Below are 23604 nucleotides of genomic sequence, written 5' to 3' on the forward strand. Positions count from 1 at the left end.
TAATGGGTGGAAATTTCTTATGGGATTTTAATAGTGATAACTGGGTATATATTTTAATGTATTATTTGTCAAAATTACACTAAGAATAAAATCAACAGCCGCTACTTTTTTAAATATAGAAAAATGGAAGTGACAAAGTACACTATATCAGAGATAGATAGACAGACAGACAGACAGATAGATAGATAGACAGAGTTGATCTCAACTATATGTTAAATTAGCAATGGAGCCATGATTCAAATTCAGAAATGTCTAACTCCAAAGCTCATGTTCTTTCCATTACATCTACTGCTTCTTACTGGTAGTCGTCTCCCATTAAGTACAAAAAAATAACTCAAGTAGACTAACATAACTACATGGTCCTCTGGAATATAACCAGGAAACAGATAAGTGTGGTCATTATGAACAAGCGACTTAATGTTTTATGTAAATTACCACAATAGTTTATAGTCTAAGATTATGAAGTTACAGCCTAGCAAAGTACATAAATACTACCAGACAGGTAAGTGAAAAACACTATCTTGTTACTTTAAACAAGTTAATCAACTTAGAAAAATGAAGGACATATAACTAATAACTAAATATTGATATTTATTTCAGACAAATACATTTTACATAGTTGAATATACTAAGTCTAAAGTATTTATTTCCTGTTATAGTATTGTGTGAAAGGAAATCATAATTCTCTAATTCCATATTAATAAGGATTAAAATAAAGATTAAAAATGATTACATACCATAGTGCAATTTGACAATAAATGGATGATTTACTTCCACCAGTATATCCCTCTCCATCTTTGTCCGAACTCTGTCTCGAACTAAAAATTACATAAAGGTACAATATATTACTCTCTTACATCATTTCAGTTAAGAGTCCATCAATAATTTACCAAACAACAAATATAAAAATATAAAATGTAACTTCATAAATGCCTAAATTTGCAGTTTTCATATTCCTAGATAATAATGACCATATTCTCAGAAAGCAAAAATATTCATTACATCTAGAGACAGGTTAAGGTGGCATAAATAGGTATGTAGCTAACATGCATTTATTATGTGTTCATCTTTTGTTGTTGTTGTTGTTGTTGTTGTTGAGACAGGGTATTGTTCTCTTGTCCAGGCTGGACTGCAGTGGCACAATCTCAGCTCACTGCAACCTCCACCTCCCCGGCTCAAGCAATCCTCCCATCTCAGCTTCCCGAGCAGCTGGAACTACAGGTGTGTGCCACTACACCTGGCTCATTTTTGTATTTTTTGTAGAGACAGGGTTTCACCAGGTTACTCAGGCTGATCTTGAACTCCTGGGCTGGGCTCAAGGGTTCAGCCCACTTCAGCCGCTCAAACTGTTGGGATTATAGGTGTGAGCCACCATGCCCGGCCTATTAATCTCTTTTAATTGTTCAAATGAGTTTACTGATTAAAACTGATCATAAGCGGTATCTTTATCACACCCTAAAAGATAGTGTGTGCAAATCGTTGTGCTTTCTCAATATGTAATACTGACACAGATAGAAAAGGAAAAACCAAGAATCTTGAAAGAAAAGAATATATCCTAATTAAGTTAATAAGTTTAAATTAAATGTAATATGTCACTTTTTCTAGCATCAAATTTTTACGAGGGTGCACTCTCACTAAGTTAAGGCATATGCCAATATCAAATCTAGTAATATTACCTACAGGCTAGAAAAACTGCCACAAATACCAATGTTAAAAATAGCTACATCTATTCACCTTATGCAAGTAATACACAGCATATTTCTTAAAATACGCTTTGTCAAATTCTATTTAAATAAACTTTCTGATTTTCTACCTTTTAAAGAGGCTTTTTTTAACACCTTCATTGCATAGAGCTGCCCAGCATCAGGACCGGTCTTCTTTCTAACAAGAAAAACCTAATAGAAAATTGAACAAAAAAAAAAGGAAAATTCACATTTCTAGTCATGCTTGCTCTACACAAACATACCAGCATACACTTATATCCTTGCATTTTCTCTAATTTTATAAACATATGCCTCCCCATAGAGGGAAGGGAGAGATAGTGAGAGATTTGTTGAAGGATGCAAAATTACCCTGATCTGATCACCATACATTATATGTATTGAAACTTCACTATGTACCCCACGAATACGTACAACTATTTGTCAATTTAAAAAAAAAATGAAAAAAGTTGTACCTTCTCCTATAAATTATTCTATAATTTACATTATTATTTTCTCACTTTTCTTAGATTTAATTTAGTTTTTAATCAAAAAAACTGTTATGATTTAATAAATCGTAATGTATATAAATACTACTATAGAAAGGAAAATTTTTAAAATAGATGAGCTGGTCCTGAACTTTGAGAATTTTGTGATGTAAGAGATAAATAACATAATGAAAGACAAACTTGAGCTACGTACCTCCTTTTAAGACCCAGGCCCACTTTTTGTTACCTTAATAAAGAGCAAACATTATAATTTTTTATAAACATTATAAACCTTAATAAAGAGCAAATAAAGAGCAAATATTATGACCCTATATACCTTAATTAAATATGCTTTATTGCTAAAAAATGCTAACGATCATCTGAGTCTTCAGTGAGATATAATATTATTGCTGGTGGAGGGTCTTGCCTCAATGTTGATGGCTGCTGAGTGATCAGGGTGGTGGCTGCTGAAGGTTAGGGTGGCTGTGGCAATTTCCTAAAATAAGACAATGATGAAGTTTGTTGCACAGATTGACTTCCTTTTATGAAATAATTTTCTATAGAATTTGATGCTGTTTGATAGCATTTTATACACAGTAGAATCTCTTTCAAAATCGAACTCAATCCTCTCAAATCCTACCACTGCTTTATTAAAGAAGTCTATGTAATATTCTAAAGCCTTTATTGTCATTTCAACAATGTTCACAGCATCTTCACCAGAAGTAGATTTCATCTCAAAAAAACTATTTTCTTTGCTCATCCACAAGGAGCAACTCCTCATCCATTCAAGTTTTATCATAAGACTGCAGCACTTCCGTCACATCTTTAGTTCCACTTCTAATTCTAGTTGTCTTGCTATTTCCACCACATCTTCAGTGATTTCCTCCAATGATGTCTTGAGCCCCTCCAAGTCATCCATGAGGGTTGGAATCAACTTCTTCCAAACTCCTGTTAATGTTGACATTTTGACTTCCTCCCATGAATCACAAATGTTCTTAATGACATCTAGAATAGCAAGTCCTTTCCAGAGGTTTTCAATTTGCTTTGCCCAGATTCATCAGAGCAATCACCATCTACAGCAACTACAGCCTTACAAAATGTATTTCTTAAATAATAGGGCTTGAAAGTTAAAATTATTCTTTGTTCCATGGGCTGCAGAATGGATATTGTAATAGCAAGCATGAAAACAACATTAATCTCCTTATACATCTCCATCAGGGCTCTTGGGTAACTAGGAGTATTGCCAATGGGCAGTAATATTTTGAGAAATGTCTTTTTTTCCTGAACAGTAGGTCTCAACAGTGGGCTTAAAATACTTAGCACACCATGCTATAAACAGATGTGCTGTCATTCAGGCTTTGTTGTTCTATTTATAGAGCATAGGCATAGTATATTTAACATAATTTTTAAGGGCTCTAGAATTTTTGGAATGGCAAATAAGCATTGGCTTCAACTTAAAGGTTCCAGGATCACTAGCTTCTATCAAGAGAGTCAGCCTGTCCTTCGAAGCTATGAAGCTAGGCACTGACTTCGCTCTAGCTATGAAAGACTAGATGGCATCTTCTTCCAACAGAAGGTTGTTTCTTCTACAATTAAAACCTGTTGTGGCTGGTTTGATCTTCTATTTAGACCACTAAAACTTTCTCCGTATCAGTAATAAGGCTGTTTTACTTTCTTATTATTTATATGTTCACTGGAGTAGCAATTTTAATCTCTTTCAAGAACATTCCTTTGCATTCACAACTTGGCTGTTTGGCACAAGAACCTTAGCTTTTAGCCTACCTCAGATTTTGACACGCCTTCCTCACCAAGCTTAATAATTTGTAGCTTTTGATTTAAAGTGACAAATGCAGAACACTTCCCTTCCCTTGAACACTCCAAGGCCACTGCAGAGTTATTACTTAGACCAATTTCAATATTCTTGCAGGTCAGGGAATAGAGGGGCCCAAGGAGACAGAGAGAGATGGGGAAACAGCTGGTCAGTAAAACAGCCAGAACACACACACCGGTTATTAATGAAGTTCACTGTCTTATGTGACAGTGATTCATGGCACCCTGAAACAATGACAACACTAACATCAAAGATCACAGACCACAAAGAACCATAACAGATAAAACAGTAAGGAAAACATTTGAAACACTGCAAGAATTACCAAAATATGAGACGCAGACATAAAGTGAGCATCTGTTGGAGGAACAATGGCACCAAAAGACTTACTCAACACAGGGTTACCACAAACCAAAAGACTTACTCAACACAGGGTTACCACAAACCTATATATATATATATATATATATATATATATATATATCCTATATATATATAGGATATATATATATATATATATGATATATAGGATATATATATCCTGGATATATATATATATAGGGTATATATATATGGAGACATACATATATAGGGTATATATATATGGAGACATACATATATAGGGTATATATATATGGAGACATACATATATAGGGTATATATATATGGAGACATACATATATAGGGTATATATATATGGAGACATACATATATAGGGTATATATATATGGAGACATACATATATAGGGTATATATATATGGAGACATACATATATAGGGTATATATATATGGAGACATACATATATAGGGTATATATATATGGAGACATACATATATAGGGTATATACATGGAGACATACATATATAGGGTATATACATGGAGACATACATATATAGGGTATATACATGGAGACATACAAATATAGGGTATATACATGGAGACATACAAATATAGGGTATATACATGGAGACGTATATATAGGGTATATACATGGAGACGTATATATAGGGTATATACATGGAGACGTATATATAGGGTATATACATGGAGACGTATATATAGGGTATATACATGGAGACGTATATATAGGGTATATACATGGAGACGTATATATAGGGTATATACATGGAGACGTATATATAGGGTATATACATGGAGACATACATATATAGGGTATATACATGGAGACATACATATATAGGGTATATACATGGAGACATACATATATAGGGTATATACATGGAGACATACATATATAGGGTATATACATGGAGACATACATATATAGGGTATATACATGGAGACATACATATATAGGGTATATACATGGAGACATACATATATAGGGTATATACATGGAGACATACATATATAGGGTATATACATGGAGACATACATATATAGGGTATATACATGGAGACATACATATATAGGGTATATACATGGAGACATACATATATAGGGTATATACATGGAGACATACATATATAGGGTATATACATGGAGACATACATATATAGGGTATATACATGGAGACATACATATATAGGGTATATACATGGAGACATACATATATAGGGTATATACATGGAGACATACATATATAGGGTATATACATGGAGACATACATATATAGGGTATATACATGGAGACACACATATATAGGGTATATACATGGAGACACACATATATAGGGTATATACATGGAGACACACATATATAGGGTATATACATGGAGACATACATATATAGGGTATATACATGGAGACATACATATATAGGGTATATACATGGAGACATACATATATAGGGTATATACATGGAGACATACATATATAGGGTATATACATGGAGACATACATATATAGGGTATATATATGGAGAGGTATATATAGGATATATATATGGAGAGGTATATATAGGATATATATATATATGGAGAGGTATATATAGGATATATATATGGAGAGGTATATATAGGATATATATATGGAGAGGTATATATAGGATATATATATGGAGGTATATATAGGATATATATATGGAGGTATATATAGGATATATATATGGAGATATATAGGATATATATATGGAGATACATATACACACACACACATACATATGTATACACACACTCATATCTGTGAAGCGCAAGGAAGTGAAGGATATCTGTGAAGTGCAATGAAGTGAATCATAATAAAAGAAGTATAGCTGCATTAAGAAGATGACAACGTCAATGTGGCAAATATACATTTGCCTAAATTCAATTATTTGCTGGAAAGCTTAGATTCTACCATTGACAAAAAGAGTATCAGTTGTTTTTCTATGAACAGGCTCACTCCATTTATTTTTGAGAAAACACCTAAGAAATAAGCATATAGGTAACCATAGTTTATTGTCCTTTCAAGGAAAAGTGGTGATCCATGAAAACAGTAGTTGGTTCAGCTCACAACTCAAAAAATTTGCACAAGTCCTCTGCCTTGAGACAACCATTCTATTTTGTTATGTGGCTAAGGGGCTTCACATGTACTTCCTATTTCATCACAGATTATTCAAAAGAAGGGTATGCAAGGATTGAGATTTAATAAATGTAATAATTGTTAATGTCTCATCAAGGACATTCTTAAACTGTATATGTAAGAAAATGAAGAATACAATGACTACTGGTACCATTTGAAGTCATTGCCTTGATTGGCCAACATGCCAGCAGTTGTACAAATATCTTAGGATGACTGTGAAGTAGCTTTGACTTGAGGACTCCCTGAAAAGGTCTTGGGATTGTCCAGGGGTACGGAGACCACAATTTCAGAACCACTCTTACAAAACATAGCCCTTAGTGGGATTGTAAAGAATGGAGCATGAAGAGTGAGAAGAGGCAAGCAAGGAAGAAAGAAAGAGTCTAGGCTTTCTGAAGACACTGTTGCATAAAGGAGCCACTTTTTCCCCTAGTTCTTCTAATATTCACTAGTATCCCAATATGGCATTTAACAGGATCCATCATTTGCAGTCTAGAGAAGTAACCTGTTTAACATCTGATCTGTTTTTTTTTGTTGTTTTCAGGTCTTATGAGTGACTTTCCTAGCATGAGAAAATATCGTATCTCACTGCCCCCTTCCCAAAATCAACTACAAAAGTAGTTCTTTTTCTACCCCATTCTTATCTATTGCCTAACATTTCTCAACTTTCCCAAGGCTATGTTTATTGATTTTTACTATTATAATGTCCTTTTTTGTCATTTGAAACTCTCCCTCCTCCTTCCACCTCACTTTCTTCAGGTTCTGCACCATTCCAAAAGCTTGACAGTAGTAACAACCTAACTTGAAATAAGGTGATAATGTACTTATCTGTGATCTATTTCTTTTTTCCTAAGATAAATCATCCTTGAAAAATTTCCCTATCCTGGTATAATAAAGTTGTGCTATATCACCTTATCTTCCCATATATATATTCATTAGTTATTCAATCAACAAATTAACAGTCATTAAGCACATATTCCATATCAGACACTGTGCTGGACACTGGGGGATACAGAAATAAACTGTGAACTTGAGGACAGAGAAATTTGTCAGAAACATCATGCCCTTTAAAGAAACAGATACAAGTATGCCACGGGCTAAATTATGTCCCCTCAAAGTTAATATGTTAAAGTCCTAACTCCCAGTACCTCAGAACATGACTGTATTTGAGGATAGGGTGTTTAAAGAAATAATTAAAGTAAAAAAGTCGTTGCATAGCTTCAAACTAGTGGACCCAAAAACATATCTATATTGATAAAAGAGGCTTATTTTCAGTCACTCTAATTCAATCATGGGAAATTGTCCAAAAGAATGGGTGAGTTACTCCAATATACTTTTCTCTCAATCACATGGACGTTTATATTTTCCTATAAGAATATTCAGTAACTGCAGTGAACTAGAAGATCACACATATTTAAATGCTGTTTGAAGAGAAAGAACCAACTTCAGGAAATTTTAAGATGTAAGCATATGTTTTTAAAAACTATCACTTGAGAGTTGATCACTTATTTAAGAGTACAAGTATTTGATATTTTCAAAAATTCATTTTTAAGTCCTGTACTTAGTCTTTACTATCACAAAAGCAAAAGTATTTTTTTATAATCTACAAATATTAAAAGGTATGTTTTGTATAAATATTATTTGGCACATGATATATAAGGACGACTAATCAGACAATTTCAAAGGTATTTCATGTGTTTGTGTTTTAAAATAATTAATGTAAGTTGTTTAGTATACCTTTCAACCCATACATTAATGATCATTAATAGCATTATACTTGGTGTGCTTAGAATTTTATATGCACCTTTCATGATAATAATGCAGGCTTCCTTAAACTACAATTTTAAGTTGACTTTAGCAGGGTTCCCCCACTGTTAAATAGACAATAAAAACATTTAATGTTATAAGGCTTTATGTGGGCTAAAATCCCATTTACTGCATTTTAACAACGGAACTTTTGAAGAAAAACTTAAGACTCTGCAGCTCAAAGTCTCTTGGAATTGCTCCTACACTTATCTGATTCACAGCCTTGGCCAAATTCCTGAATAGGTTCAGCATATAACAAGTCACACCTACACAATGCCTACGCAAATGATGTAACACTGACAAGCAAGTATGTTCATATCCTAGGGGGGAAAAAAGCCACCTCCTTAATATTTCTTTGGTTGATGAACTACATAAAGATCACTATTTTTTATTTTAATATTAGGAATTAAAAGGTTTCAATGATATTCTTCTTAAAACTAAATTCCAGCACAGACAAAGCTGAGATTTCCCTGAATTTAAGCACTACATTGACAACTTTTCAGCATGTTGCTATATTTAACATGAAGATGTTATTGAATATATTTCATTTTGTTATACAGTGTTTTCTTTACGAAAACCCATGAGAGAAATTTCTCTGGTCTGTTTAATCCGTTTCCACCTTTAAAATACTGTCAATTATAATACACTCAAATATATTAGCTTCTTTATAATGGATGCTAGAAAACTTAAGTCTAATTTTTGACCTACTAGAAAAGGACTTACAGACCCTTATGTCATGCTTTTGTGAACAAAGTGTACTCCTGGCTTCATCTAATCTTTCCTGCTCTGAGCTTTCTGTTTCCATCATCTTCACTACTTATTTTTAATTTTATTTAATATTCATCTATGAAAGCCTTAAATCCTTTCTGGAATAAAGCTGGAGATAAACAAAAGCATATATGAGTAAATACATACATCAAAAGACAAAGCAGGTAATTTTAATAGCTTGAAATGTTTGCCTGGTGAGGTTTTATTTAAGTCAAATATTTGAGCATTTATACATCTGGAATATAAAATAACTTCATCTCTGTTCTTCTAAAATTAACACCATAAAAATAGCTATAAAGCGCAAAATAGTTAAAAGAATATTGCACTTTTAGAAACTTTAAAATAAAGTTGTATATAATATACATGCCTACTCTACAGATCAGTTCTATAAACACTCCCCACCAACATCATCATCACCACCACCACCACCACCACCACCACCAATCTATTAACAGTTCCTTCTAGTTTTTCTCTCCTCAGAACACTGTTCAAGTCCTATCTCCCTGTCTTATATATCTCCTGTACCAATTCACTGCCAAGCCATAATTCATCTCAGTTTGTCCTTTTTGTGTCCTGAAAATGTTTCTTTATATTTCACGTTATATTCTATAATGCATAAATATCAGGTTACTTTAAGATGACATCTATTTTATAGTCACTAATACTGCTTATACATTGTTGTGAACACACTGAGCGTTCAATAAATGTCTTTCCTTAGGAGGCTAACGTGGGAAGATCACTTAAGGCTAGGAGTTCGAGACCAGCCTGAGCAACACAGCAAAACCTTGTGTCCAGAAATTTTTTTTTAATTAGCTGGGTGTGGTGGTGCACGCCTGTAGTATCAGCTCCTTGAGAAGCTGGGGATGGAGGATCACTTGAGCCCAGGAGATCAAGGCTACAGTGAACTATAATCATGCCACTGCACTACAGCCTGGGTGACAGAGCAAGACCCCATTTCTAAAATCCAATAAAATAAAAATGTCTTTATTTTAAAATGTTCCAGAGCACTATAAATAACCTATGCTCAATTGCCTTATTTTTCCCCTTTAAAACTGAATCTCAGCCATTTGAAATTAGTAGTTTCTCTTTATCTTTCTCCCCTTAAATTGTGGTTTTTCTAAATTGCTGTTTTTCTAAAGGCTGTTACTATGTGTATACAATAATTTTCATGTATTAGATGTTAAGTATATAAAGGTCAGGAACCAGACCTATACACTTCTTTTCTAAAACCATGTTATTAAGTGCTTAATAAACAACTTTAGTAATGACTATAATAGTTATTCTTACTCAATTTTGCTTTCTGCCTTGAAATGTAAGCTCTCTGAAGACTTAAATTTCACACAAACCACATATCACCCAGTAACTACCCTTGTTCTACTTTACACACCCTTGTTCTACTGTATTTTAACAGATGATAGATGAATTCATACATGAATTAAGACATAAATTCTGATTTCTGTGACATAGCTAACAAATGTAGATTAAATCACCAGGAGAGAACAAGCTGTATTCATGCCAGCATGGGAACAAGGAGATAGGAATACCATTTTTTACAAAAATCAAGCTACTTTGATTTAGGCAGCTAATAAAGAGTATGCTATATTTTTCCCTCGAGAAATCAGTAAGCCTAGGGAATTGGAAAACCTTGATTGTTACAGAGAAGTACAAAGAAATGGTAATAAAAGTACAACAGAAACGAAAGGAATAAAATTAAAGAATTACCTTTGTGAGCATCCGTTCAGAAGTTTAGGAACGACTCATTAATCAGATTTGTACGTAAGTATTCACTTTTTTTGCTAAATGTTTAGAAGAGAAACAAATGGGGAAAAAAAGTATTCATTACCTTTCCAAATGACCCCTGACCAAGAACCTTGAGCAACTCAAACTGTGCAGGATCTGCTTTCTCATAGCCTTCCTTAACATGATGAGTAATAGGGATTTCTTTAACAACTCCTTCATCCTGTAAAAAGAAATCCAAACAATACTTGAATCCATTTTCAACATCTTCTGATTAGTTCCATTTAAAATTAGGAGTCATAATAGAAATAATATACCCAACTCCCTCAATGTAGCAGTTTTATGGGCTACCAGTATCCTTATTTCCCTGTTTTCTAACACATACAGCACATACAGATGCACCACCACCACCTTCCCTACTACATAATTTCATGTAAATAAAATGTAAAAAGAAATCTATGCTTCAGCCTTCCCTTCCAGCTTGGTAGCAATATAATAAAATTGTTAACAACAGTCTCAAGACCCTTCAACGGACTGTGACTAATGAGGTAGAGGCAGGAAAAGTCAAGACAAAACCTTGTAAATTGTGGGGCATGACCAAAAAACGTGACCTCAAGAGCTCTTTTAAATAGTATTTCACTATACTATTTTAAATGTTTAAATGGCCAACTAACCACATCAATGAAAAAGAAACTGGCAAAGACCAACAAAATCTGCAGAGCCCCAACAAATGTTTCCAGGCTATGGCCCGTTTACTGAAATTTTATATATAAATTATATGCCAGATTTCGTACCACCTGGGTGAAGCAGAAAGCAAGCCACCCAGTGAGTGGTTCTTCCCCTTGATGCAGGACTCCACTCAGCTGTGATGACTACATTTAAGTGAGCTGTAATTAATTCTAGTCCCGAGAGAAGCACAATAGCTAGGATGACAGATGTATATCACAAAATAACAGAGTTGGAAGGGATATCTTATCCAACTCTCTGACTGTATAAATAAGAAAACTAAGACCCACAGAATTTAAGTTTACATGACTACTTAATCACAATGTCTATAAATCTTGGTAGCATTCCATTATAGCACACTAATTTTAGCCTGGATGCCAAGAATGTTCTCAATCTATTCACTCTTCAATTAACTGATTAGTCAATGGTGATTGTAGCCAAAGTGAACAAGAGTATGGTACCAAATGAGCTAGACTTCATGGCAGCTAAAATAACTTCCATGGAATATAGGTAGTCAGGCATTCACTATCTCAAGAGGGGTACCTAGGCAAAGAAATTTTAATTGTAGGTGTTAGGAACCACCAGCAAATCAACAAGAAATGAAGAATAACTGATTCTGAAAGTATATCAGATGTTTCTTATACATCAAAATAGTATTTCACCAGACCCTTTTAAATAGTGATGGTAATGTATAAATGTTTTCTGAAAATAAAAATTAAATTAAAATCAATCTGCTATGGAAGTGAATTTCCCTATTTGAAAGGGGTCCTTTTTAAAAAAAGTCAACAACCTTTTTTAATGCAAATATATATGCTTTGTAGCTGACATTTGGGGACTATATTAAAGTATAATATATCTGTATGCACCTATAAGCTAAGAAACCTTGGCTAAATCACAAATCACTCTCTCCTTCAGTTTTCTCACATGACAAAGGGGTTTTGTTAGATGGGTCTCTAAGGTCCCCTCAATGTTTGTGATTCTATATTGAACACAATATAATATTTTTATGTTCAAGAAGGTACTTCAGGTCCCTGCTTATGTTTAGATTATCACTATAAGCATGGATCATATTGGCATCAGTTTTTTTAGAAGTGTTCAGAGTTAGGAAACAAATTGTACTATAGTTAGTTTCACCAAACCTAAGCAGGTTTTCCAAATGAAAATGTTTGTCCAATGCCCTTTTACCTTTTATTAATAATCCACACATGCCCATCCTGTAAAATGCAATGTCTTTCAATTTTCAGCAGCAGTACCCTAAAAAGCTCCCAATATGAAAATGCAACTAGACGAGAAAAATCACTTTTCCCAGGAGACAACCAACATAAAATGTTACACTGTGTCCTAACAACTAATTACCATGTCTTTCTTTCCCACTGGACTGTGGGCTTCTTAAATGCAGGTATTACACCACATTAATTTCTTTATTCCTAATGCTTAGCACAATACTTTTTTGATCTCATGAGAGCAGAAAGACAAAGAAATCTGCTCAATATTCTAAAAGAAACAGGAAAAAAATACATACTTTTTAAAATGAAGATAGTGCTTACCACCAAAAAATAGGGCAACTGTGAGATGATGGATGTTAATTTGCTTAACAATCATAATAATTTTACAATGTATATGAAAACATCCCATTGTACACCTTAAATATATACAATGGAAAATAAAGATTTTAAAGGTAAAATTAAACGATAAGAAATCTCAAAATTATTCCCAAATACCATCTACAAAACAAAAAATATATATAAGCACAATTTCTTTTTTTAAATATATAAAGGAAATAAGGAAACAGGAGATTCATTCTAGCTAATGAAATTGTGTCAGCTTTGACTATAACTAACTTTGTGATAACAATATTTCTAAATAAAATAAGCATATCTTCCCAAACACTGTGAAGAATACAAACTTTTTCCATAATATCCATTGTCAGTATTTTTATTACACTGTGCTATGTGTTGTACTCAACACAAATAAAGGACACAATAACCCCTGAATATTAACTTAATGCTTCGCCATTTGTCTTTTTAAATAAAGACATGTTCCTAAGCCAACAACTACCACATATTATATCACCAAATTATGACTACTGTGCCTTTACACAGACAATTTGTAATGCCCTGGTTGCCCATGAGAATCACCTGTAGAAGAAATATTTATTTACTGCACTCGTTTGGGTCCCACCCTCAGAGATTGTGGTTCAGCAGAACTACAGGAAAATGTAAGCATGTGTATTTTTTAAGCCTCCCCAGTTGATTAGGACACATGGCCAGGATTGAAAAACAATATTTGGGTGCTTCTAAGATTTATAGTTATATAGATATATAATAGATATACACACAAATACATACACATATGTGCATACATGCATGCACACACACATATACACATGTGTGTATGTGTTTATATATAGCTACTTATTACTTTTATCATTTCTACGCCACTAGCTCTTTTTCACTTTCAAAGTATGTGATACCCTCCTGTGTCACCACTTCCAATATTTATTCTGTCTTATTCTATCTGCTCCCTGACCCATTCTTGTCTATTGCCTAAAATTTCTCAGCCATCTCAAGGCTATGTTTATTGATTTTTACTATTATAATGTCCCTTTTTGTCAACTGAAACCCTCTTTCTTCCCTCCACCTCCCTTTCTTCAGGTTCTGCACCATTCCAAAAGCTTGATAGTAGCAACAATCTAGCCTGAAATAGGTGGTAATGTACTTATAAGTGATTTATTTCTTTTTTCCTGAGAGTAAATCATCCTTGAAAAAATTCCCTATCCTGGTATGATAAAGTTGTGCTATATCACCTTATCTTCCCATATATACACTCTTATTATTCACCCAGCAAATCAACATTCATTAAGCACATATCCTATTATCAGACACTGTGCTGCACACTGGGGATACAGAAATAAACTGTGAATTTGAGGACAGAGAACTTTGTCAGAAACATCGCATCCATCAAAGAAACAAAAAGCTACAAGTATGCTATGGGCTAAATTATGTCCCCTAAAAGTTAATATGTTTAAGTCCTAACTCCCAGTACCTCAGAACATGACTGTATTTAGGGATAGGGCCCTTAAAGAAGTAATTAAGGTAAAATGAGGCCATATGGGTGGGTTCTAATCCAATATGACTGACATCCTTATAAGAGGAGGAAATTAGAATACCTACACCTACGCAAAGGCACAGGGAGAAGACTCATCTATAAGCTAAGGAGAGAGGATTCAGAAAAACCAATCCTGCCAACACCTTGATCTCAATCTTATAGAATGCAGCATCTTGGGAAAATAAATTTCTGCTGTTTAAGCCACCCATCTGTGATTATTTGGTTAGGGTAGCCCTAGCAAACTATACATGGTACATAATCTTAGTTGATCTTTGAAAATAATGTTGCTACTGTGAAATGAAGATTTAATAACCTCCAAATAAGGACCCCTAGTCTTTCTACATCAAATAACAAATCTGAATCTGAGGCCAGGATGACTATGAATTAGGTTTTATTATTTTTTTGCAACCATAAAGTAATCAGTGATATATAGAAAAAGTATGAAGGCTCAACCACAACCAAAATAGTATGTTCTGACCTCTATAATCTGTGATCATCTTTTTAATCCAGAGGGCCAACAGTGCTGTAACACTGGGAAAACACACTGTTAAAGTACAAAATGAACTGTCAAATCTACTATTGCTCCATTCATTTGATAACTGATTTGTTTAGGAAGATGGAATCACCTGTTAATTGAAAAGAGAAAAAGCTGATGACAACCTAATAGCAATATACTATTATAACTCAATTACAGCAGTTTGCATATGACTGTGGAACTAACCTCCAGAAAACAAATCAAAACAAAAGAAGTATTTTTAAAGCCTAAACTTGTTCATTTTTATTTAATAATAAAACATTCATCTATTCAAACATCAGCTTTATTTGTAGGTACACAGGCCAGTTTGGTGAAAAGATCGCCCTAAAAATCCAAGAATCATTTAGTTGTGGATTTGTTGAAACATATATGCAAAGACCCAGAAGAGCAGCTTGATATACCCTTCTCATTCAGTGACTAATATGGGGTCATTGAAAACCATGTCAAATATTAGTGTACTTTGAAAGAAAGCTAAGCATAATACCAATATAAATGCCAAAATGCCATGAGGGTGAACTAAGCACATCAAAATTATGTACACAATGGAAGGTATCTGCAGAACACTTAGTTTTGTAAAAGTCTGCATTATGACTGAAAACCAAAGAATGCTGGCAAACTAGTTCCCACTTGGTTTGGTTTATTCTACTTACGAGGGTCAGCTCCTTAGTTCCCTCATCTACAAATTGGCAGTAATACCTACTCTATTTCAGATCTCAGTTATAAGGATCAACTGAGAACTTTGAAAACCACAAAACATCCATAAAAATTGAAGTTACTGAACTTATTTGTACAGATGTTCCTGGACTTACGACAGTGTTGTCCCCATAAACCTATTGTAAGTTGAAAATTCACTTTCAACTTACAGTGAGTTTATCCAAACTTAATCCTATTGTAAGTTGAGGAACATACTGAATATCACTTTTGCACCACTATAAACTTGAAACTCATAAGTTGAACCATTCTGAGTCAGAGACTCTCTGTACTACTTATCTTTGCATACCTGATGGTGCAGCATAACTCGACTTTATAGTGGCTGACCAACATTTTTTAGTTGAACAATAATTATTCATCTGAGAGTTTTGCATATCTGTAGGACAAGGGTTCCAGTTTTTTAAGTAACTGAATAGAAATTAGAAGTAAACATCAGCATTACAAGAGAAAAAATACTGAAGCATACTAAGGCTAAATGTGCATCAGAATAGAAAGACAAATAGAGGAAAAAAAATCCACCATACAGGAAGCAGGCATTCTCAGCTTGAAATAGCTCCTACCTGTAGTTCCACTGAGTCTAAGTAAAACACACTTGTAAAAAAGTATTTTTGAAAGAATTCTTAAGAGACATAGGTCAAGAATGGTTTTTAAAATAAGAAATTCAGGGCTTAAAAATATCAGGATATCAGCTTTGTTTTCCAAAATATACATTTTCAGTTAACTATGACATTTATATCTGCATAATAAAAATATAAATCACTTTAGAGACTAAACATGTTGCTGACCTTGCACTAATGTAATCAACAAAGAATCTAATTGCTAACTGAATCTTCTTTGAAATTTTTAAGATATTGATAGCATTAAAAATATGTATTTTATTTCAGGAAAAACAGATACTGGGTAGAGTTTTAAAAACAAATACCAATGGATCATAAACTACCAAATATAAGGCAGTTATGCTTATTTTGACAACAAATAAAAAATTAACTCATGTCAGCCAACTACTAAAGGAGACAAATCATAACAAACTTTTTCTAACCTTGACATTGTTGAAAGAAGTAGGATACTAGGTGGTGAAATGTGATATTAGATATAGTTTATCAGCAACCTGTTACCTAATACTTACCATCATAGAGCAGTCTCTACAATCCTACACTATTTTAAAACAGTAAAAAAAAAAAAAAAAAAAAAAAAGCCAACCACAAAAAAACACATGGCAATCACAAAGAAAAAAATCCTAGCTGTATATTTAAAAAATTTAAGGGATAAATATATATGGTGTTTTTAATCACTCATATAGTTTTATTGACACAAATTGAGTACTTTAACCATCACACACCCAAAGTACATGGTTTCAAGTCCAGATAACTCAGGCCACAAACTAAATCAAATCCTTGGAAGTGATTCTAGGTCCTTCACTCTCCAAAATTTCACACTCTACCTTTTAACCACTGAAGTTGATTGCATAAGGTAGATCATGTAAGTAACTAGCACTGTATATTTTTACTGCCTTTCCACTAAAAACTGAACTTCCTGACTTATCTTCTACTAAAATTATAAAGGTAAATATTTGCCAATCACCCTGTGTATGTGTCCTTGAGTTTATGCACCACACACACTGTTCCTCTGTGGTGTGAGCCATGATATCCTTGTGAATTTATTAATGCTAAAATATAATAAGCAGCCTTCTCCTTCTCCACTGCCTTTAATAGTTCCTTACACTCCTTTATCTTTTATAAACTGGCAACATTAATATTACTATGCCTATTAGTCCATATGATCTGTAGACAAATCTCTAGATAATCGTTTTCATAGTTTACATTTAATTATACTCAAAATTACAATATATTAATATTCAGTAAACTGCAAAAGCTACAAAGACAACATTGTATCTCTCATATTGTCAATCAAAATTAAAAGTGTTGTTACATGGTTACTATCTGCAGAAATAGTTACATAGAACATTTCAAAGGAGAGTTTTGGACAGACCCAATTTAAATCCCTCTGCTGGTTTCTATCTGAGCTAATTCCAATTATGAACAAGTTTTGGTGGAGGGGTCATCAAAGTTGATTTCATCCACAACCAAACAGAAAAAGGATAATGTTCTCCTCATCTTCTACTTCTTCAGGTCTACACAATATATCTGACCTAAAAGGAAGCACATCGCCCTAAGTCTTGATTCTGCTACTAGCTAGTTTTATCACCTAGTATAAATCACAGACTCTCCAAGTTTCAGTAGACTAATCCATACAATGAAGTATTACATAATATCTCTGAGGTTCTTTCCAGCTTAAAAAATCTATAACTCTATGAAAATATCTATAGAAATAACAACCATAAAATAACAATATAAATGGAGATGCTGATTTAGTCAGACTCTCCCTACAAATCTTAAGAATGCTCTCTGTAAAACTAGATATTGTAAAAGATACTAGATACTCTAGTATCTAGGCATTACATAGAATGGTCTAATGGCTAAGCAGTCTTTAAAACTAGTTAGAAACTTCTGAAATAATTTACACATAATCCTTTCTAAAAGCCAGGAAATGGATTTTAAATGACTTCAAGTTATGCTTATATAGTTCAATATTTCCAAGTCAGATATCCTTTCTACCCTGAGGCTGAAGATAATCTTCTCAAAGGATTCTATATTTAAGTATAATAATTCAGTTACTCATGCACTGGCAAGTGAAAATTTTATCCATTACACTTAAAATGGGTGAATTCAATAGCATGTAAATTATGTCTCAATAAAGCTGTTTATTTTAAAAAATGCATGCATAAGTATTTCTGTCAGGAAAACCTGTCCTATATTTTAAACTGCAGTTATTAATAATTCCATTTGCTTATTACCAACTTACCTGAATATATTTGTTTGATAGGAGCTTTTCTCCTTTCCCTGTATTCTTTTTCCTTATATGCTAAAAATGTGGCTTAATAAATTAACATAAATACTTACATGACAAGAATCTGCTTCTCCCTCTTCCATTGGCTCATCAACCATTTTAAGACCATTTACCTGAAAAACATTGTTCAAAAATTGAGGTTCAAAAGTATTAAAACAAGAGTGATAACTAAGAAAAATATAACCCTAGGCATTTCCTTCCACAATCTAACAAGATCCACACTTACTGAAAAACAAAAGGACAAAGGACACATAGAAGTACTTAGAAAAGGAACACTATTAACATGGTTCCCAGATTATCCTTGAGAAACTTTGATTTTCAGAGCTTTATGCTTAATTTCATATTGTTTAGAGCTTTCAATAACAGATAACTATATACTAAGTATATAACCTATGTACTTTCATTAAATGGTCCCCAACCAAGTATTTATGACAGGAAAAAAAATGCCACAGAAATCTACCATGGGGGTATATTCAAAGCAAATTATAATAAGAACAGTTTTATATAATTGCACTGTTGTGAATTCCTCTTTCATTCAGTTAATTAAACATCATGAGATACTATACAGAAGAAAAAATAAACTATAGGAGAAAGATGTAAGTAATCATGGAAACAAAACAATTCAACATGCAGAGCTCAGTAGGTAATACTACTCATTCTTTAACAACTAATTCAAGAAACAGTAAAGTAGAGGACTTAGATCAAGGTTCTACAAACTATAACCCATGAGCTAAATCTGACCTCTTGTCCGTTTCTGTAAAAATTTTACTAGAACACAGCCAGACCCATTTGTTTCCATCTTATCTATGGCTGCTTTTGCACTACAACAGCAGAATTGACCAGTTGTGACAGAGACCCTATGCCTGCAAAGCTTAAGATATTTCCTATCTGCACCCTTACAATCTGCCAAACACTGACCTGAGATGTTTGAAAATTAGGCAACAGGAAGACGACCTAGATAAAAAGGATTTTTACCACTGCCCATTTGTAAGTCAACAGAAAAAAAAAATTAAAAAGTAAATTAGAGTTTCTTGTGACAGTCAAAATGAAATAAGCTCATAAGCCTATCTCTCCCCTGATTATAAACTAAAATCCTTATGTAAAATACAAAAAGAAACTACCTAACAACTCTGAAAATGAAACAAAAACAAATTAATTAGGGAAGATCAAAATTTGAAAATTAACTCTGATGAATTCCCTAGGTTTATTTTCCACCTTTATCTCCTGAATTTGACCCGAGGAGAGAATGAGTCACAAGATTACACAGTAGACATCAACAAAAATTCCAAGAAAAATCCCATTTTCTATACAAAGGACCAGGAAAAGACGTACTTTTGAGCCTGTAAACATAAGGAGAATCCAAGATTCCCCATGTACACACTTTCTCTTTTTTGATGCTGAGTCCAACTCCAAGGCAAGCCCTGATCAAGAGAAAATCTATCTCTCTGGCCAGAGGAAGCAGGAAAAGAGGTCCCTATTATAAGAAAAATGTGAGGGTAATCCCTGTTATTTTTGTTTTTTTCACTCTCTTCTTTACTTCATCCAAAAGGCAGCTCCAATAGTGTAAAGTTATATTCCAGCATAAAAGGCTAAGACTCTGAGAGAAACTCATATTTCTGGCCAGCAGAACAGAATAAAGGGCCCATGGGAATTGAAGAATGTGGAAGAAATCAGAGAGGGTAGAATGAAGAGAGCAGATCCCCTAATTCTGTGTATGAACCAACACAAGTCCTGGTCACAACAACAAACTGCATGTGTGCAGAAAGGACTAAAAAACCATAACAAAGTCTTTGAGTACTGAACTACAATACCAATAATTGCTCGTCTCAGACTAACCACTGAATTAGCACATCCAATGAGTGGCACATGCAGAGTGCTGACCCAAACTCTCTGAAAACTGAATTAACATTGGAACCATTATCCAGAGAGGACAAGACATAACTTTGGAGTCAACCTAACTAGGCAGATTGCCTGCTGAAACAAACAAACAAATCATCAACAAGTATCAACTCCAAAATGGCTCCAAAGTTGAACTATCTGACAAGAATCTTAAAGCAGCTATTATAACTATGCTTTTCTGGATAAAAATAAACACACCTGAATGAAATGATAAAAGGTTCTCAGCAGAGAAATAGAAACTATGAAAAAAAAACAAATGTAAGTAATTCTAGAACTAAAAATCACATGAAAAATTTTAAAAATACTGGATAGGCTCAAGAAAAGAATGCAGGTAGCTGAGGAAATTAAGACAGATCAATAGATGTCATCCAATATGAAGAAAAGAGTGAAAATGATGAAAAATAAACAGAGCCTCAGAGACATATGAAACACTATGAGACATTCTAAAATCCATGTCATTAACATCCCATAAAATAACAGAGTAACACTGAAAAAATCAGTTAATGAAATAAAGGCAATTTCATTCATATGAAATAATGAAAACAGGGAAATGTATAGAGACAGAAAGCAGACTAATGGTTGGTTAGAGGTGAGGTATGTGGAGATGGAGGTCATAACTAAAAGGTACAATGTTCCTTTTTGATGTGATGAAGAACTTTTAAAATTCACTATTGTGATAGTTGTACATATTTGTGAATATAATAAAAACTATTGGATTGTATATTTTAAATGGGTGAATTATATGTTATGTGAATTATATCTCACTAAAGCTGTATTTTCAAGATAAATAATGGCTGAACATTTCCCAAATTTGAAAAAAAAATTACAGTTTCAAGAAGTTCAGTAAATCCCAAACAGAATAAAATTAAAGAAATCCACCCCAAGACACGTCTTAAGTAAACTACTTTAAACCAAAGGAAAAATGGGGAAAATATTGAAAGGAGTGAGAGAAAAACCACACATTACATAAAGGGGAACATCAAACTGAATGACTGCAAATTTCTCGTAAGAAATCATGGAGTTAATGGGTGCAGCACACCAACATGGCACATGTATACATATGTAACAAACCTGCACATTGTACACATGTAACCTAAAACTTAAAGTATAATAATAATAAAATTAAAAAAAGGAATCATGGAGACCAGAAAACAGAGAACATTAACCCGAAATCAGTGGAAACATGTTAAGACACAAATCTGTACATACATTTCTTCAGCAGCTTTATTTATCATTGTCATAAATTGGAAACAATCAAGATGGTCTTCAACTGATGAGTGGATAAAAAGAATACTACTTTTTACTCATCAGTAAAAAGAAGAGAACTGTTGATACTTGTAACAACATCAATGAATCTTAAAAGCATTTCTGCTAATTGAAAGAAGCCAAATCCAAAAGGCTAAATACTGTATGACTTCATGTATAAGATACTTTGAATAAAGCAAAACTGTAGGGAAAGAATAAAGATAATTGATTCAACGGATTGGGGGTAGAGGAAGACGAATATCACTCAGCAATAAAAAAGAATAATATATTGATACATTCAACAACATGGATGAATCCCAAACACATTGTAAATAAAAGGTGCAAGATTCAAAAGGCTACATTCTGTAGGATTCCATTTATATGTTATTCTGGAAAAGGTAAAACTAAAAGGAATGGAGAAGAAATTCGTGGTTGCAAGGAGTTAGGGATAGGGAAGAGGCTGACTACAAAGAGGCATCACATGGGAACAGTGTGTGTATATGTGTGTGTGTGCTGGGGAGGGTGGGTTATCAAACTACTCTTTATCTGGATTGTGATGATGGTTACACAACTCTATACATTTTTTAATCTCAGAACCCTACATGAAAAAGAGTGAATTTTACTATATGAAAAATTGGAAACCAATTTATTAAAAAGTAAATTAGCATTGTTTACTCAACTAGCATCTTTATTCTAACAAAAAACCCCATTGAAAACCAGCAATGGTCAATAAAGTCAGTAATGATGTCTACTTTGCTAACGGATCCATCAGTCATTATCTTATTTGATCTCTCTGAAGCATGTCACAGGTGACCACCTTCCTATTTGAGTCTTTAGCTTCTGTAATACCATACGCTCCTTTTATTTTACTCCAATTTCCTTTGCTGCTTTTTTTCAGTACCCTTGAAACACTGTAATTCCTCAGGAAATGGACTAGGATCACCTTCTCATCCCACTCCACATTCTTTGCCCAGGCAACTAATTTACTAACATGATTCACGTTTACTCAGTGACTAACTCTGAGTTCCTGATCCATATATCCAACTGCATACTTGACATTTCCACATGTTTATCTCAGATGTCTCTCAAAAATAACCAATACAAAAAGGAATTCTTGACCCCTGCTTCATATCTGCTCTTTCTTCAGGGTTTCCCATTTCATTAAATGATAACACCATCTACCACCTTAGCTCAACAAAACAGACTATGTAGGATTAAAAAAAAAAAAAAACTGACAGATTCATTGTAAGCATATAGAAAGAAGAGCATTCAGAAAACAGTCCAGAAATCAATATTAAGACAGAATCGTGATAATTAAATTTTTGCCATAAAATGACTCTCAGAATTATCCATAGGAAAAAAGGATTATGCATAGGAAGAGGATTATCCATAAAAAAAGAAAAATATTGCTTTCCTCTGTTACCTTAGTTACTGGTTACTTCCTATTCATATCATCTTATGACTAATTTACCATGAAGCTGTGGGTCTGAAGGAACTAGAAATAAAATGAATGTGAATGAGTCAAGAAGATCACTCTATCCTGGAAATTATTTCAGTCAGAAATGGCCTTTAGAAACAGAACACTCCATTACTCCTATCTCATCTACCCTCAAGGTACCAGGTTTTCA

General features: G+C 33.4%; 1 protein-coding gene across 6 annotated transcripts in view; it reads right to left on the reverse strand.

Moving 5' to 3' along the window:
- Window positions 1-23604, reverse strand: part of RPS6KA6 (ribosomal protein S6 kinase A6) — a 129516-nt gene that overhangs the window by 86364 nt on the left and 19548 nt on the right. For 4 of the 6 annotated variants that reach the window (XM_009235014.4, XM_054544787.2, XM_024241107.3 and 1 more), the window contains 4 exons: window positions 18886-18945; window positions 10952-11068; window positions 1814-1895; window positions 738-818 (listed from right to left, as the gene is read on the reverse strand). In XM_009235014.4, the coding sequence (XP_009233289.2) occupies window positions 738-818; window positions 1814-1895; window positions 10952-11068; window positions 18886-18945 (340 nt within the window). Of the gene's footprint in view, window positions 1-737; window positions 819-1813; window positions 1896-10951; window positions 11069-15157; window positions 15306-18885; window positions 18946-23604 lie in introns of those variants that run through there. The other 2 variants (XM_054544789.2, XM_054544790.2) reach the window with 2 other exon arrangements.

The sequence above is a fragment of the Pongo abelii genome, chromosome X, assembly GCF_028885655.2.
Source record: "Pongo abelii isolate AG06213 chromosome X, NHGRI_mPonAbe1-v2.0_pri, whole genome shotgun sequence".
Taxonomy (NCBI): domain Eukaryota; kingdom Metazoa; phylum Chordata; class Mammalia; order Primates; family Hominidae; genus Pongo; species Pongo abelii.